Below are 14,945 nucleotides of genomic sequence, written 5' to 3' on the forward strand. Positions count from 1 at the left end.
TCCCTCCCAACCCAGCTACCATTCTTGTCACCCTGCACTGAACCGATTCTAATCTACCTGTGTCTCTCCTATAATGTGGGGCCCAGAACTGGATGTAGTACACCAGTTGTGGGTGCACCAGATTCTTGCAGAGGGGTATCAACACCTCTCTCAATCTAGAAGCCACTCTTCTGGCTATGCATCCAAGGGCGGCATTCACCTTCTTAACCACCACATCACACTGCTGGCTCATGTTTAACCTGCTATCAAGTACCCTGAGATTTCTTTCACAAGTGCTGCTCTCCTGTACCAATGGCATCTATTCCTGTGTCCCAAATGCAAGACCTTATACTTGCATGTCATGAGTGGAGCTGACTGGAGCCAGGGGTCAGACTAGATGGCCCGGGAGACCCCTTCTGACCTGCTCTGTTTCTATGCTTATTGTGAGCTTTTTCATTGTCTTTACCAGACTGGATTTTAGGCTAACTGGCCTGTAATTCCCCTTGTCTGTTATTGCTTTTTGAATTTTGGGACCACTGACATTACCCTCCAATCCTCCAGTACTACTGATTTCCACGAAGCCTCAAAATGTAGGCCAATGGATGAAATAGTACCCCTGCCAATTCCTGTAACCCATCAGGACCAGGCACCTTTGTAATGTCCAGGGCGCTGTGGAACTCCTTGTCTTCTAAGAGAGTGACTCCAAAATGTGCCCCGTTAACCCCAACCTCATCCCCCCTGCCCCCAACGATAGGTCTCCTCAACCTGCTTTGGGGAGAATACAGTAGCAAAACAATCATTTAATATCTGTGCCTGTTCCCTTACATCAGCTACCAGATCCCCTCCCTTGCTTTAAGTGGCTCCACCACCTCTCTTCCCTTTCTCTTACTATTTCCGTAAGAGTCATCTCCAACTTATGGTGACCACATGAATAAAAGCCCTCAAAAACATCCTGCTCATGACTCAAAATGTCCTGCAAAGCTCTTCTAAGTTCAAGGCTGTGGCTTCTTTTATGGACTCATTCCATTTCATATTCCTTTTCTTCCTCTGTCTTCAACTTTCTCTAGCATTATGTCTTCTTCAGTGAATCTTGTCTTCTCATGATGTATCCTACGTATGACAGTCTCAGTTTTGTCATTTTTGCTTATAGAGAAAGCTCAGGCTTGATTTGATTTATGGTCCATTTGTTTGTCTTTCTTTGTCTCCTCCAGCACCATGTTTTGAACGCATCCGTTTTCTTATCAGCCTTTTTCAGTGTCCAGCTTTCCTACCCAGACATTGTGATTAGGAATATAATAGTATGGATGATCTAGGCCTTGGCCTCCAGTAAAACATCCTTACACTTGATCTTTTCTAATTCTTTCATTGCTGTGAAGTCTCAGTCTTCTTCAAATGCCTTGGCTGCAGTCTCCCTTTGAACTGATGACTGAATTATGGTATGTAAAATCTTTCACATTTTAGATTTGCAATGGGCTTCCACGGGAGGTGGTTGAGGCCCCATTGGTGAGGGTGTTCAAGGATAGGCTAGACATGCACATGGGAGACATGTTGTGAGCAGAGCCGGATAGAGCCAGAGGTCAGACTAGATGGCCTGGGAGACCCCTTCTGACTTGCTCGGTTTCTATGTTTCTAATTCTTCTTTGTTCAGTAAAATTCTATAATGCTTTTGTGGTCATGATTTTTTCTTTAATATTCAGTTGCAGTCCTACTTTCTTCTCTCACGTTTATCAGCCCTTTTTTCAAGTCTTTGCTGCTTTCTGCCAGTAGCATGGTATCATCTGCATATCTTAAATTATTAATGTGTCTTCCACCAATTTTCTCTCCTTCCTCTCATTCTAATCAGCTTTCCTTATGATATGGGAAGCTGATTAGAATCTTCTTCTGTATATTCTTTTCACCTTCTCTTTATTTTCTCCTGGTCAGGTAGTTATCTGTCTTTTCTAATTCCTAATGTAGGTTTGAATTTCCTTTTGATTTCTTGGATCTTCTAGAAGAGGTCTTTTGTTTTTCCAGTTTGCTGCTCTATTTCTTTGCACTGAGCATTGTAATAATTCTTTCTGCCTCTACATGATAGTTGTTGAAAAGTTGCATTCAAGAATCTGACCCTATTTTTATCACCTTTTGTTTCTTGCCTGTCCTTTGCAACTGCAAGTGATTCTTCTGTTATCCATATAGACTTTTTCTTTCTTGTTGCTACAGGAATTGTCTTTTTGGCATTCTTCCAAAAGTTGTCTTAATGTTTCTGGTTTCAGTCCATAGTTCTTCTGGTTCACAGTCAATTAAGTTGAATAATGAAGATATGTTCTCTATGTGGACTTCAAATCCCTCAGTGATGTTATTGAAGTTGTATCTTGGCATATATTTCTGTTGGTGATCTGTCAGGATCCAAGGCAGCTTCAGGGCTCCATCTGTTGGCCAAGAACCAGCATATCTTGCTCTTCTACTCCTGGCACTGACCTTGGATGTTGGATAAGATTTGGATTTGTTTGGAATTAGACTTTGGACTCTAGCCTAGTTGTCTGGGTCCTAGTGCCCATGTCAGTTAATCAGCTGCCCACGCTAACAGTGATCTTTTTCAACTTTACTCTGATTTTCGATATAAAGTGTTCATGGTCACTACTGCAATGTGCTCCCAAACTTGTTTTGGCAGCAAGAATACAGTTTTTCCATCTTCTGTTTCTAGTTACATAGTCCATTTGATTTCTGTACTGGCCATCGGTGATGTTCATGTATATAGTCATCTGTCTGGTTGCTTGAAGTATGTATTCGCTATAAGCAGATCATTGGCTTCACAGAATTCTATGAGTTGTCCTCCTGCTTTGTTTCTTATACCAGGCCAAATTACCCTATAACATTTGATTTTACCCCGTTTCCTACTTTTGCATTCCACTCACCTAAGATTAGCACCTTTCTTGTTTTGTGTTATCAATTTTCTCTTGAACATCTGCATAAAAAAAATTGAAGTTCTTTCTCTTCAGCATTTATTGTTGGAACATAGAATTATGGTTGTGTCAATAGGTTTTCCACAAATTCTGATTAATCATTCAGTAGGATTTTGTGTTATAGCCCCTTACTGCCTGTTATGGCTTGTCTCAGTATCAGAGCAACTCCATTTCTTCTGAGTTTATTTCCAGAGTAAAACATTTTGTGTTTGACGGAAAATGTCTCATTCTAGTCCACTTTAGTTTGCTCACACCAAGTACTTCAACATTTAACCATTCCGTTTCCTGCTTTATGGTCTCCAGTTTGCCTTGGTTCATACTTCCCATGTTCCATGTCCCAATTGTATGTGTTGTGCAGCATCAGAATTTCCTTTAACCTCTGTGCTTATCAACCACTAAACTTCCATTTGACTTCCATCTAGTTGTGTCATTAGTAACAGCACTATTCATACTTGTCCTTTGCTCTTCCTCTGTAGTTTGTTGAGTGCCTTCCAGCCTTGGGGCGGGGGGGGGGGGCTGTCTCATCTTCTGGCACTATTACTTCTTTCATTTGGGATTGTTTTACCATAGGATTTTCAGAGCAAGAAGATACAGAAGTGGTTTACCATTGCTTTCTTCTAAGCCTAACCAGAGTTCTCTTCTGTTATATGCAAAAGATCTTCTGCCAGTAGCCTTTCAGCCACTGCTGTTGCCCAGAAGTTGTCCTTCCAGAGTTTCTCTGTCCCCACCACCATTAGAGATATTCATTCTCTTCTGCCAATGTGACCATTCCTCCTGAAGGAATTCTGCCCTGAGTGACCCTGCTTGGAGATCAGCCCACTGAGACAACCTGGCCTCCTGGTGGCATTGCTCTCAATTTCTCTGACACTCTCAATCTGTTCACCATGTTAAGGTGTGCATCCCAGAGGAGGTTCTATAATTAGAAATCATTTTATGATTTTTGTGTTTTCTGCATCACACTATGTGATTATCACAGACTGATGGTAAATCAAGAATTTATTTTAATGTACTTTACAGAATCATAGAACAGTAGCATTGGAAGGGGCCTATAAGACCATTGAGTCCAACCCGCTGCTCAATGCAGGACTCCAGTTAAAGCAGCCCTAACGAGGCGTTTTGAATGCCTCCAGTATGGGGGAGCTCACAAACTCCCTAGGTAATCAGTTTCATTGCTAAAATTTATGAAGTTCTTCTTCATGCCCAGCCAGAATCTGGATTTCTACAACCTAAGCCTTTCATTACATGTCCTGCATTAGGGGATAATTGAGAAGATATCCTGGGCTCTCCTCAGTGGGACTGCCTTTCAATTTTTTGAAGAGTGCTATCATATCTCTCCTCAGTCTTCCCAAGGCTAAACATGCCCAGTTCTTTCAATCTCTCTAGGCTTTGTTTCTAGTCCCTTGATAATCTTTGTTACCCCTTTGTATATTTAATTAAACATGCAGATGTCAGCAGCATGGAATGAGGGAAATGTCATCATGAAGGCAGTGATTAACATGTTACCATTTCTCCCTAAAGTATTCATTCATGTGTGAGGGGTCTCTATGAAGACAGATCCTGTCCTTCCATAACATTCTGGTGGTTGCATCATTCCAAGGACTAGAGAGAGATTCCAGGGTATCGAGGACACTCTCCATTGGTCTGTCAAGGTCTTGATCACCCATCAAGTTTGTTAGGAAAGATGACTCCTTCACAACAAACAAAATAACCAAACCCAACACAAAAGGTTCTCTGTTATTTTATAGAGGAGTATAGCTTTTAGTTAAAAGTGCAAAAACACAGGAAGAAGAAGGAGGAAGAGACAAAGAGATTCACACAAGTGTGTCTGTAAAAACTAATAGGAAGAAATGAACCTTCAGTGAAGTTGGCACTTAAAAATATTGGGATGGGTTTTTCTCCTAAAAGCCACAGAGGTGGTAACAAGGGCTTGGATAGCCGGCCATGGTGAAAATTATATTGGCAAAGGCCATCTTAGTTGGCATTCAGGCTGTTTATTGTGCACCTGCTATGAATGTCATCTTGGAATTATACCATGGAAAACCCTCATGTTCCTTGTCTTCCACCAATACCAGCTTTCAATTTCAATTGGTATTAATGCAAGAGGAAAAATCCATCTAAATGCTAATTTTGTTCCCCTCTGAGTCCACAAGTGACAGAACCCCCATAAAATAAAGAGCTAAAAGAATAAGGGGAAAACATCACTGATGGGGAGGTAGGATTGCAAGAACAAAGCTTTTCCTGGCTTCTCAAGGAGAAATGGATTTTGAGAGGGATGTTTGGAGCAGATTTACTACTGAAATCAGAGCAAAAATGCTCCAATATATTAGGCATCATCTCTCCTGAACCAGTTTGCAGCTGTCTTCACACAAATACAACACCAAAGTCGATAACTCATTAACGGAGTGGCAAAGACTTCTCTCTGATGCAGTGAAAGAAATCTGGTCTCATTTTTCCCAGGATTTTCCAGGGTACCTCTGTAAATGGACCAGGGAATAAAGCCTGCTATTCAACTCAGTGTTAGATAGTGCATTTCTTTCTCTCTCTGATGCATGCACTCACGCACTCCTTTCTTGTGGTACAAGACATATCAACCTACTTTATACTAAGCCAAACTCCACTGGTTTCAATACGATCTGTTCTGAGTTACAACAGCTCTACAATGTTTATTTAAAGGCATTTTCCAGCTTAATTTAAAGAGCTTTTTAAATTAAAACCATAAGGATTGAACATGGGACTTCCTACATGAAATACTTTGCTGCTGAGGATTAAACTACAAAATTCTCCTCCAGGGGACAATCACAGCATATCAAAAAGGATGAAGGCCTTCTTGGTGATAGCCTCCCGTTCATAGAAAGCTTTTTCCACTGAGGCCCACCTGGTATCAACAGTGCCTTATTTTTGGAACTGGGTGAGGACTTTCCTCTACTTCCAAGCATTTGCAGGCATAGATAGGACTTTTAATTTCAGTTGTTTTATTAGGTCCTGGGATTTCATTGTTAATTTTTTAACCTTTTTTAACATTTATGTTAAAGATTTTACATTATGTTTTTATTATTTTGTAGTTGGATTCTATCTTTTGAAAATTGCTCAGAGAACTTTGGGCAGTATATAAATGAAATCAGTGAAATGAAATGCACTGACAAGCATTTCTTTCACTGTGCTGTTAAGTACCTGTGCCTAAATGTGTACGGTAGGCAGAGGACTGCCGCTACTTAGTGCTAAGGGAAGGGCACTCAGCATGTGCTCACAGGTATCTGTCCTCCTCTGTTCCAGCCTTGCAACTGGGAACAGACTGCTAGGCTGACTTCCAGTGAGAAAAGGCAGGGGCAGTTGTGGAAATGAGAAGTGAATTACTGTGTAAAGGTATTATGTCCTCTGACTGAGGTTTGCTTGCTGCCAGGTCTGGTTATTGCTTAATTTCTAGAGCCGAAGATTTAACATGTGTGGCGAAGATTTAACATGTGTGGCAGATAACAAAAGCTGCAGATAATCTCTGCTTTTAATCTTATCCATGCTGGTTGTGGGGAGGCAACAATTGCTCAGAGATAAGGGAAATGCACTCTGAATTTGCTTAGGGACATTCCTATTGTTATTTGACTGGTATTTTTGTTTAGAGGTGCCATAGATTCACTGACTTATCTTGAGCTAATCACTTACTGTTGTACTATAGTTTTTCTCAGCTATAAAATGGGACAAATATCCTCTAAATGGTATAAATGTATGTGCATATGGATGATAGGATCAGCATTGATTCTGCCTTGGAAACACTAGTTTCCTACCATGTTTCCTTGAAAATAAGACCAGGTCTTATATTAATTTTTGCTCCAAAAGACACATTAGGGCTTATTTTCAGGTGATGACATTTTTTCTTATGAAAGCCATATGATTCTTGCCCCAAGAGTCCTCCACGATTCTTTTCTTGTACTTTTTTTTCTTCTTCGAGTCAGAAGGGGCCTCCTGGGTCATCTAGTCAGACCCCCGGCTCCAGGCGGCTCCGCTCACTACATGCCCACCATGTGCATGTCTAGCCTATCCTTGAACATCCTCACCGATGGGGCCTCAACCACCTCCTGTGGAAGCCCATTCCATACCCTCAGAGTCCTAACTGTCAGGAAGTGCTTCCTGGCATCTAAATTGAACCTTGGTCCCCTGAGCTTTGCTCTATTGGAGTGCATCCTGCCTTCCTCTGCAGGGGAGAACACGTCTCTACCCACCTCCGTGTGACACCCCCTCACATACCTGTATGTTGCCAACATATCCCCTCTGAGTCACCTCTTCTCCAGGCTGAAGAGACCCAGTTCCCTCAGTCTTGCCTCATACAGCATCCCCTGCAAACTGGCCACCAACCTTGTGGCCCTATGCTGCACTGACTCCTTATTTAGCAGTCCTACTACCTGTCTCCCCTTCCTCTTGCTATTTACATGCTGATAGAAGCCATTTTGTTGCACTTGATATTCTTTGCAAGTCTCAGCTCGTAATCAGCCTTAGCCTTGCAAAGAATTCTTCTGCAACGGGCCTCCTCCTCCTGGTATACCCTTTTGTCTATTTGCCCCAGTTCCAACAGAGGTTCCTCTTGCATCTAATCCCTCTAACCACCTCCTTTCGCATCCATGGCGGCACTCTCCTTTGCCTCCCCGCCTTACTAACTAGAGGTATCGTCAAGACTTGCGCCTCTAAAACCTCCTTTTTGAGTGCCATTCACCCGTCCTCAACTCGCTTGCCTTCCAGTAACCTATCCCAGGAGACTTTCCCCAGTCTGGCCTTCAGTTGGCCAAAGTTGGCCCCCTCGAAGTCCAAGCTTCTAGTGCTTGACTTGCTACACGTCCCCATTCCCTTGCTCTCAAAGCAAAGGATGGAGTGATCATTCGCATCCAGAGCTTCCCTAATCTGTACCTCATCTATCAGCTCCTCCCTGTTGGTCAAGACCAAGTCAAGGATGTCCCCCCCTCCTCGTCGCCTCTTGGACCCTCTGTATGAAAAACCCTCTCTCTACAGCTTCTAGGAAGCGATGTGACCTGGCTGTCACCGCTGAGTGAGTCTCCCAACTAATATCCGGGAGACTGAAATCTCCCATAATTACTGTGTCCCTCCCCCGAGATATCCTTAGAATCTGATCTGTCAGGACATCATCCAGGGTCTCAAGTTGACCTGGAGGGCAATAACATACCCCCACTGTCAGGTCCCTTTCCCTGTCAAAACCCTTAAGTTTCACCCAGACTGCCTCTACTGAATCCCCATCTGTGCTGCATTCTATCTCACTGCCTCCTATCCCTTCCCTGACATATAAAACTATGCCCCCACCCCTCTTTCCCATCCTGTACTTTCTAAACAGGTGATACCCCTCTATGTTCACATTCCAGTCTTGCCTTTTATCCCACCAAGTTTCTGTGATCCCCACCAGGTCATACCCTCCTGTTCCCAGGAGAGCGTCAAGCTCTTCCTGCTCCTAGCATTGGTGTACATGCACCTCAACTCCTTCCCACAGCTTCCTTTCTTTGGAGTTCCCAGCCTCCTCCTACCTCCCATCTTCCCTGATAACAGCCCCTGATCCTCTCCCCACACTTGTCCAGTACGGACAAGTTTTTGGGGGGCCTGAGACCCCCAGCTCAGTTTACTTGATGAAATAGCTTTCTTTTTGCACCCATCTTGCATTTTGTATCCATGTATTAAGTACGTCTTTTACAACACACGACATACTGACATTATTTGTGCGTTGTGCCTGTACTCTGGTCATTTGGCAATAAATCTCACGTTCATCTGTTTACATAGGCGTTTACCTCTTGTCCAAAGGCACCCACTTCGGTATTTACAAATACTTAATTATAATGTATATTATCATTTATTTTTAAGTATTAATGTCAATAATACTAATTTACATTTAATTATATATTAACATTATTATTTTATAATTCAGTATGTCTATCGTGAGTTGCAACAGACGTACTACCATGTTTCTCCATCCATCTGGCTGACGATCTTAACTGGGGCCTATTTTTGGGGTGGTGCTTATATTATGAGCATCCTGAAAAATCATGCTAGGGCTTATTTTCCAGTTAGGTCTTATTTTGGGGGAAACACAGTAGCAGTAATTATCTCTTCTCACTGATTTCTTCTCAACCTGTATATTTGTGTAGAGCACTTTATACCAAACCCATTATAGAACTCCAGGTATCCGCAAAAACTCAGCCTTAACATTTACAAAGTGCTATGAACACAATCTTATGGAATGACAGAGGAGGAGTTTTGCTCATGTGCATAGAAAGTGCCTATACAAGAGTTTGAGATCCTCTTTTACGTTATGCAACTAGACCAAATACTGCCCCATGATACTTCCTCTTAGAATTTGTTGCACTTACCCAGGTCTCGAACATATCATCCGGACGCAACTTGCGCAGCGTGGCTCTGAAAAGAAAGCCAGTAGACCTCAGTTTTATAGATAAATATTTTATTCTTTAGGATTACAACTTGCTGCACCTCCCCAGCGAGAGGCCCAGCTGAATATGCTGCCGCCACCTGCAGTCCCCTGCCCTCAACAGGTGTGATACTAGCTGTGTTGGATGCCCTTCCCCAAGTCCTAAGTGGTAGGAGGAGACATGCAGGGCGGGCAGGCAGGCAACTGGGGAGGAAAGCACACCCTTTCCCCCATGGGGCGGGGGCAGCACAGTGACAAGCTGATTGCACTGGCTCCTGTGGCAAAGAGGAGGCACTTGCCACCCGGCTCTGGCCTTTCAAAGCCGGTCCCAGGCAGCTTGCCAGTGGAGCCAGCAGTGCAACAGGAGGGGGCACTTCACACCCTATTCCCTCCCTTCCCCAGTGGAAAAGACTGGATTGAGGCAGGGGAGGAAGGGTGGCTCTTCAAGAGGAAGGCAGGCAGAGCGGCTTGCTTTTGCCTGTCATTGCCACAGCAGGGGCAGGTGGGATACAGTGGCTTGGCCTGGGACTCAGTGGCTGGGTCCTGCCTGCTGCCACTACTGAAATGACAGCAGTGATGGGTGGGAGCCATCTGCTCAGCCTTGTCTGCTTTTTGGTAACCCCACCAAACTGGGCTGAGAGGACAGAATGCAGCAAAGCTGCTGACCTCCCCCACTCATGTTCCCGCTGAGGTCAGCAGAGCCAGCAACAGCCAAGGTGCTCTTGGGGTGGGCTCAAACAAGGTAAGCCACAGGGGAGTAAACCCCACCACAAGCCATGGCTAGTTGGGGTATGTTATAAACCGTAAGCCCCCAGGAAGCAGGGGGTTCAGAAGATGTGCTAAGCCTCTGCCCACCAGCAGCTTAGCATGTCATGTGAACTCAGCCACTGGTTCATCTAGACATCATGGATCTTTATTGCCTCAGGAGGGAGTAAAAAGAATGCAACAGCTTGAGAGGATGGGCACTTGAAATACAGAGGAACTTCTCTGTATTGCAGGATGAACGCTTCTGAATGCCATTTTCTTTACCTTCGGTGCTCATTCACAAATTCAACCAGTTCTTCTTCTGAATATGGTTTGTCAGGGACATGCACTGGGTCATCCATAAAGGGCTCATAGAAATCCACTTCATTTAGCTTCAGTCCCAATTTCTTTGCCACCTACAAACATCAAATTATGAACATAGATATTGCTGGCTCACCCCGAGTGCTTTTGATGTTTGAAAGAAAAGATTTGAAATGTAAATATACTGAAAGTTAAAGTGCCAAAATGGGGCATTATAGTACTGCATATTTTCATATGAGCCAGTGTGGCGTAGTGGTTAAGAGCATGGGACTGGGACTCAGACAACCTGGGTTCTAGTCCCCACTCAGCCACGGAGCCAACTGGGTGACTTTGGGCCAGTCACAGACTCTCAGCCCAACCTACCTACCTCACAGGGTTGTTGTTGTGGGGATAAGATGGAGGAGATGTAAGCTGCCTTGAGCCCTTTGTAGGAAAAGGCAGGATATAAATCGAAAAATAAATAAATAAATAAATAACAGCAGATAAATCATTTTCACCAGACCCTCATGCTTAGGCAGCAGATCCCCCATTCTAGCAATTCTGCTTTGGAAACTAACAAAGTTGGCCAGGCTGAGTGACAGTTTCCAACACTTAATTTTTATTTCCTTGCTATGAGTAGGTCCCACAATTTATTGTGGAGAGTTATACCCTTCCCTGCAGAACTAAAGGAACTTACATTACAAACAAATAGCGACTCTGATCAGTTAAGACAGCCGCGTCAGCACAGTCATACACGCACAAAGCTAGGAGCACCAGGCTTCGAATGCATGTGTTAGAGCTGGCAGAGTGTTCCAGCGCCAGAGCACCATAACAGCAATGGCATTTCCTTGTTTGTGGCATCACTGGGTGCAGGGCCAGCACTCCACGTGAGCACTGTCCAGTGGCTGCCTGAGGCAGCAGTGGCTGGTGGGCCCAGGTAGGCGCACAGGCGTGGCGAGAAACTGCAGCAGGCCCAGCAGGGGAAGTGCTGGCGCAGGAGGTGGCATGGCAAGAACAGAGCACCCCCTACCAGCTGCTCCTCGGAGGGGCTGCTTCCCTGCATAGCGCATCCCCCAGAAGCACTGGCACAACAAAGGGCAGCACATGGGCTAGGGGCCCTCGCTGGCCCTGCCCCCAAGTTTGTCCCCTGCAGAGCACCAGCCCAGCTGGGGGCACTCCTTCCCCCACCCCCTGCTGCCACCTTTTGAGGAGGTGAGGGGAAGGGGGCGCAACCACTCACAGGGACTCTGTCGCAGCAGCCCTTGGCTCACCCAGCTCTCAGCCGCTGCTCCAGCTCCTCTGTGCTTGTTAGCTAGAGTGACACAGGGCATGCTGGACCGAGCTTTCGTAAGGTGGCCAGCCTGACCCTGAGCCTCAGTAAGAGAGCAGGATGGGGCAGCGGCCTTGGGAGAGCTTGCCATAATCATGCCTGTGCCCTTGCTGGGATCCAGAATGGGGAGAGACTGGGGAGAATGGGGAGACTCCAAGTGGCAAGAGGGCCACAGAACAAGGCCTTGGGGGGCTGCATGTTGGACCACCCTGGTATAGGAACTCCTTGTACTTGTCTAGGGAAAGGAAAGGAAAACAGCATGCTTACAGTGCTAGGCTAGTAAGCTTCAGGTTTGCTTTGTAAGCTTTCAAAGCTATTGATGGGGAATCCATTGCCTAAGAATTACAAAACAGGGGCAGGCTTGTATGAGAGAATGATTATGTCATGTGAATTAACCAGTACTGGAAAACTCAGAGCAAATATTGATCTCTTCACACGAAACAGTGGTAAAAATGTTACATGTAGAAGCATCAGAAGTGACCTTATGCCAAGCCCTTGGCTTGCCTAACCCAGTATCACCAATGCTGGCTGGCAGCCATGGCTCTCCAGGACTTTGTGCAGGATCCTTTCTTTCCTAAGCTCATCTGGAGATGCCAGGGAACGAACCTGGAAACTGCAGCAAACAAAAATAGTTTGCCTAAGAGTAGTATAAAAGAAGAAAAATTCTCCCCTCACTCCCTTTTGCATTTTCAACCCAATTCAAAAACAATGCAAGTGGCAAAGGAATTTGCTGTTTGCTCATTCCACGCCTTGGCAAATAATGTAGTACTTGAATGGGAACAATGTGTCTGATCTATGGGTTTGGCGGAATGCCCACAAAGGAGTCAAAACTAACTACAGCTCCCCAGGATATATCTGCACTGCTGGGCCCTATCAGTTAACAGGTACCTGGCATTTAAGATGATAAAAGCTTGGTTACTTCAAGTCACAGAATGAACAGGGGGCAGGACTAGCAAATCAGGCTAAGTTGAATAGCACATTTATTTATTTATGACTTATCTGTACTGTCCATAGCCAAATCTCTGTGGGCAACTCACAATAACTGCAATTATACAATACATGACATAATTTAGTATATATATTTATATAGCATGGTTTTATTTATTTATTATTAAAAGCTTTCCTATCCTGTCCCCTACAGAACTTGTAAGAGATGGCTTACAATAAAAAAATAGAATAAAACAAACCCCATAGCATCTGACCATTAATATGCTAAAACCTCAGTTAAAATCAATTAAACATTAAAATAACAGCAAAATAAAAAGGATTTTGCCTGATGCTGAAAAGAATATAATGTTGGTGCCAGGCAGACCTTTCTGGGGAGCGTATCAGTCCGGGTGCCACCACAGAGAAGACCCTCCTTTGGGTACTCTCTCTCCTAATCTCCTTCAAGGAAGGCTCCTGTAGCAGGACCTTTGCCTCAGATCTCAAGGGGCAGGAGGGCACATAGGGAAGAAGGCACTCCTTCAGGTATCCCGAACCTAAGCTGTTTAAGGGTTTTATAGGTCATAACCAGCACCTTAAATTGGGCTTGGACTTCAATTGGTAGCCATTGTAACCAGTAGAGGACCGGCATTATATGTGAAAACTGGCCAGTTCCCATTAACATCCTAGCAGTTCTATTCTGAACCAATTTATATAGCATGTAGCAAATGCTTCTCTTGATTACTTCCAAATCAAGAGAAGTAGTAGTTCCTCTATACTCCTCACTAGTCAGACCCCACCTGGAATACTGTGCCCACTCCTGGGCACCAAGATTTAATAAAGATGCAGGTAAATTAGAAAGGGTCCAGCAGAGGGCAACGAAAATGGTCCAGGGTTTGGAAACACTGCCCTATGAGGAGAGACTGAGAGAACTGGGCATATTCAGCCTTGAGAAGAGAAGACTGAGGGGCGACATGATGCCCCTCTATAAGTACCTCAAAGGCTGTCACAAAGAGGAAGGTCAAGATCTCTTCTTGCTGATGTCGGAGTGTAGGACACGGAATAATCATGTCAAGCTGTGACAACCCAGATTCACGCTGGACATCAGGAAGGGCTTCCTCACTGGCAGAGCAATACAACAGTGGAACCAGCTGCCTAGAGAGGTGGTGGGCTCTCCCACACTAGAGACATTTATAAAGAAACTGGGCAGCCATCTGAGTGGGATGGTGTAATGTGGTGTCCTGCAACAGCAGGGGGGTGGACTTGATAGCCTTCATGGCCCCCTCCAACTATACTATTCTATGAGTCTATGAAATTTAAAAAAAAAACACTAAAAACCAAAATGAAGTCTAACAACTTCAGTGATTTAACTATAGCACCAGATTTAAAGCAACAACTGAAAGACCAAAATTCCTGGGAAATGTCTTCACCTGGAACCCAAAACAGCACAACTGGGTTTGGCCCTGTTAATAGCTTGTAAGGTATACAGCCACCCGAGTTCCACACTGTGTGCTCTGGGCTACTCCAGCATTACCCATTGGTCCGAACCCATTTCTACCAATATGATGATGCTTACCCCTTTGTCAAAGGTGGCAAAGAACTTTATGTAGGGCTGGAAGTGTTCAGCTGCATCCTCAAATGCTTTGTAATCTGGGAGAGAGAAAGGAGAAAGCAAAACCATTTTCTTTTTGTTTGAAATGCCCCACAACTCCTAGAATTTTCTAGCCAGCATGGACTGCCCTCAAACTTGCATGAGATTTGGCCCTTAGATTTTGTCTGTTTGAAATGCAGTTTTTAAACAGGCCCAACTGGAAGGGCTGCTGAAAGCTTCTTTATCCCTGCTATATAAAACAGTTCATCACACATAGTAGCAGACTCTACATGCCTTGCTTGAAAGGGAAGATTGCAAGTTCCTCAAATATATTTGGGGTACAGAAACTGTTTCTAAGCATAGCCATTTAATGTCTGGCCTTGGTAACATAGGTATTTAATACACATAAAAATAAATAATATCATTCTCTCTCTGGCTCATATTTCATATTGAAGATAGACAAAAAAAATCAGGTAGCGTGGCTTCGATCCCTTGCCCCCACTGCAATTCCAACTGAGATTGAGGGAGAGGGCTGCCCCTGCTATTTACTTTTAAGAACCCATTCACACAATACACATGCAATTTGACCATCAGAATTTGACTATGATCATTGGTATGTGGATGTACATAAGATCACATTCTTACAGGTTCAAAGAAGAAGGGAAAGAAACTGTAACAGAATACATTGCCTTGGGTAGGCACATGCTCAGACATTTGGATAAA

At 44.3% G+C, this 14,945-nt stretch overlaps 1 protein-coding gene across 3 annotated transcripts in view; it reads right to left on the reverse strand.

Annotated features, from left to right (window-relative positions):
• Positions 1-14,945, reverse strand: part of CASQ2 (calsequestrin 2) — an 84,299-nt gene that overhangs the window by 32,771 nt on the left and 36,583 nt on the right. For all 3 annotated transcript variants that reach the window (XM_044452396.1, XM_044452395.1, XM_044452397.1), the window contains exons 5-7: positions 14,208-14,281; positions 10,363-10,493; positions 9,278-9,323 (exon numbers count right to left, since the gene is read on the reverse strand). In XM_044452396.1, coding sequence (XP_044308331.1) covers positions 9,278-9,323; positions 10,363-10,493; positions 14,208-14,281 — 251 coding nt within the window. The remainder of the gene's footprint in view (positions 1-9,277; positions 9,324-10,362; positions 10,494-14,207; positions 14,282-14,945) is intronic.

This window comes from Varanus komodoensis, unplaced genomic scaffold (assembly GCF_004798865.1).
Source record: "Varanus komodoensis strain SLA01 unplaced genomic scaffold, ASM479886v1 scaffold72, whole genome shotgun sequence".
Classification (NCBI taxonomy): Eukaryota; Metazoa; Chordata; class Lepidosauria; order Squamata; family Varanidae; genus Varanus; species Varanus komodoensis.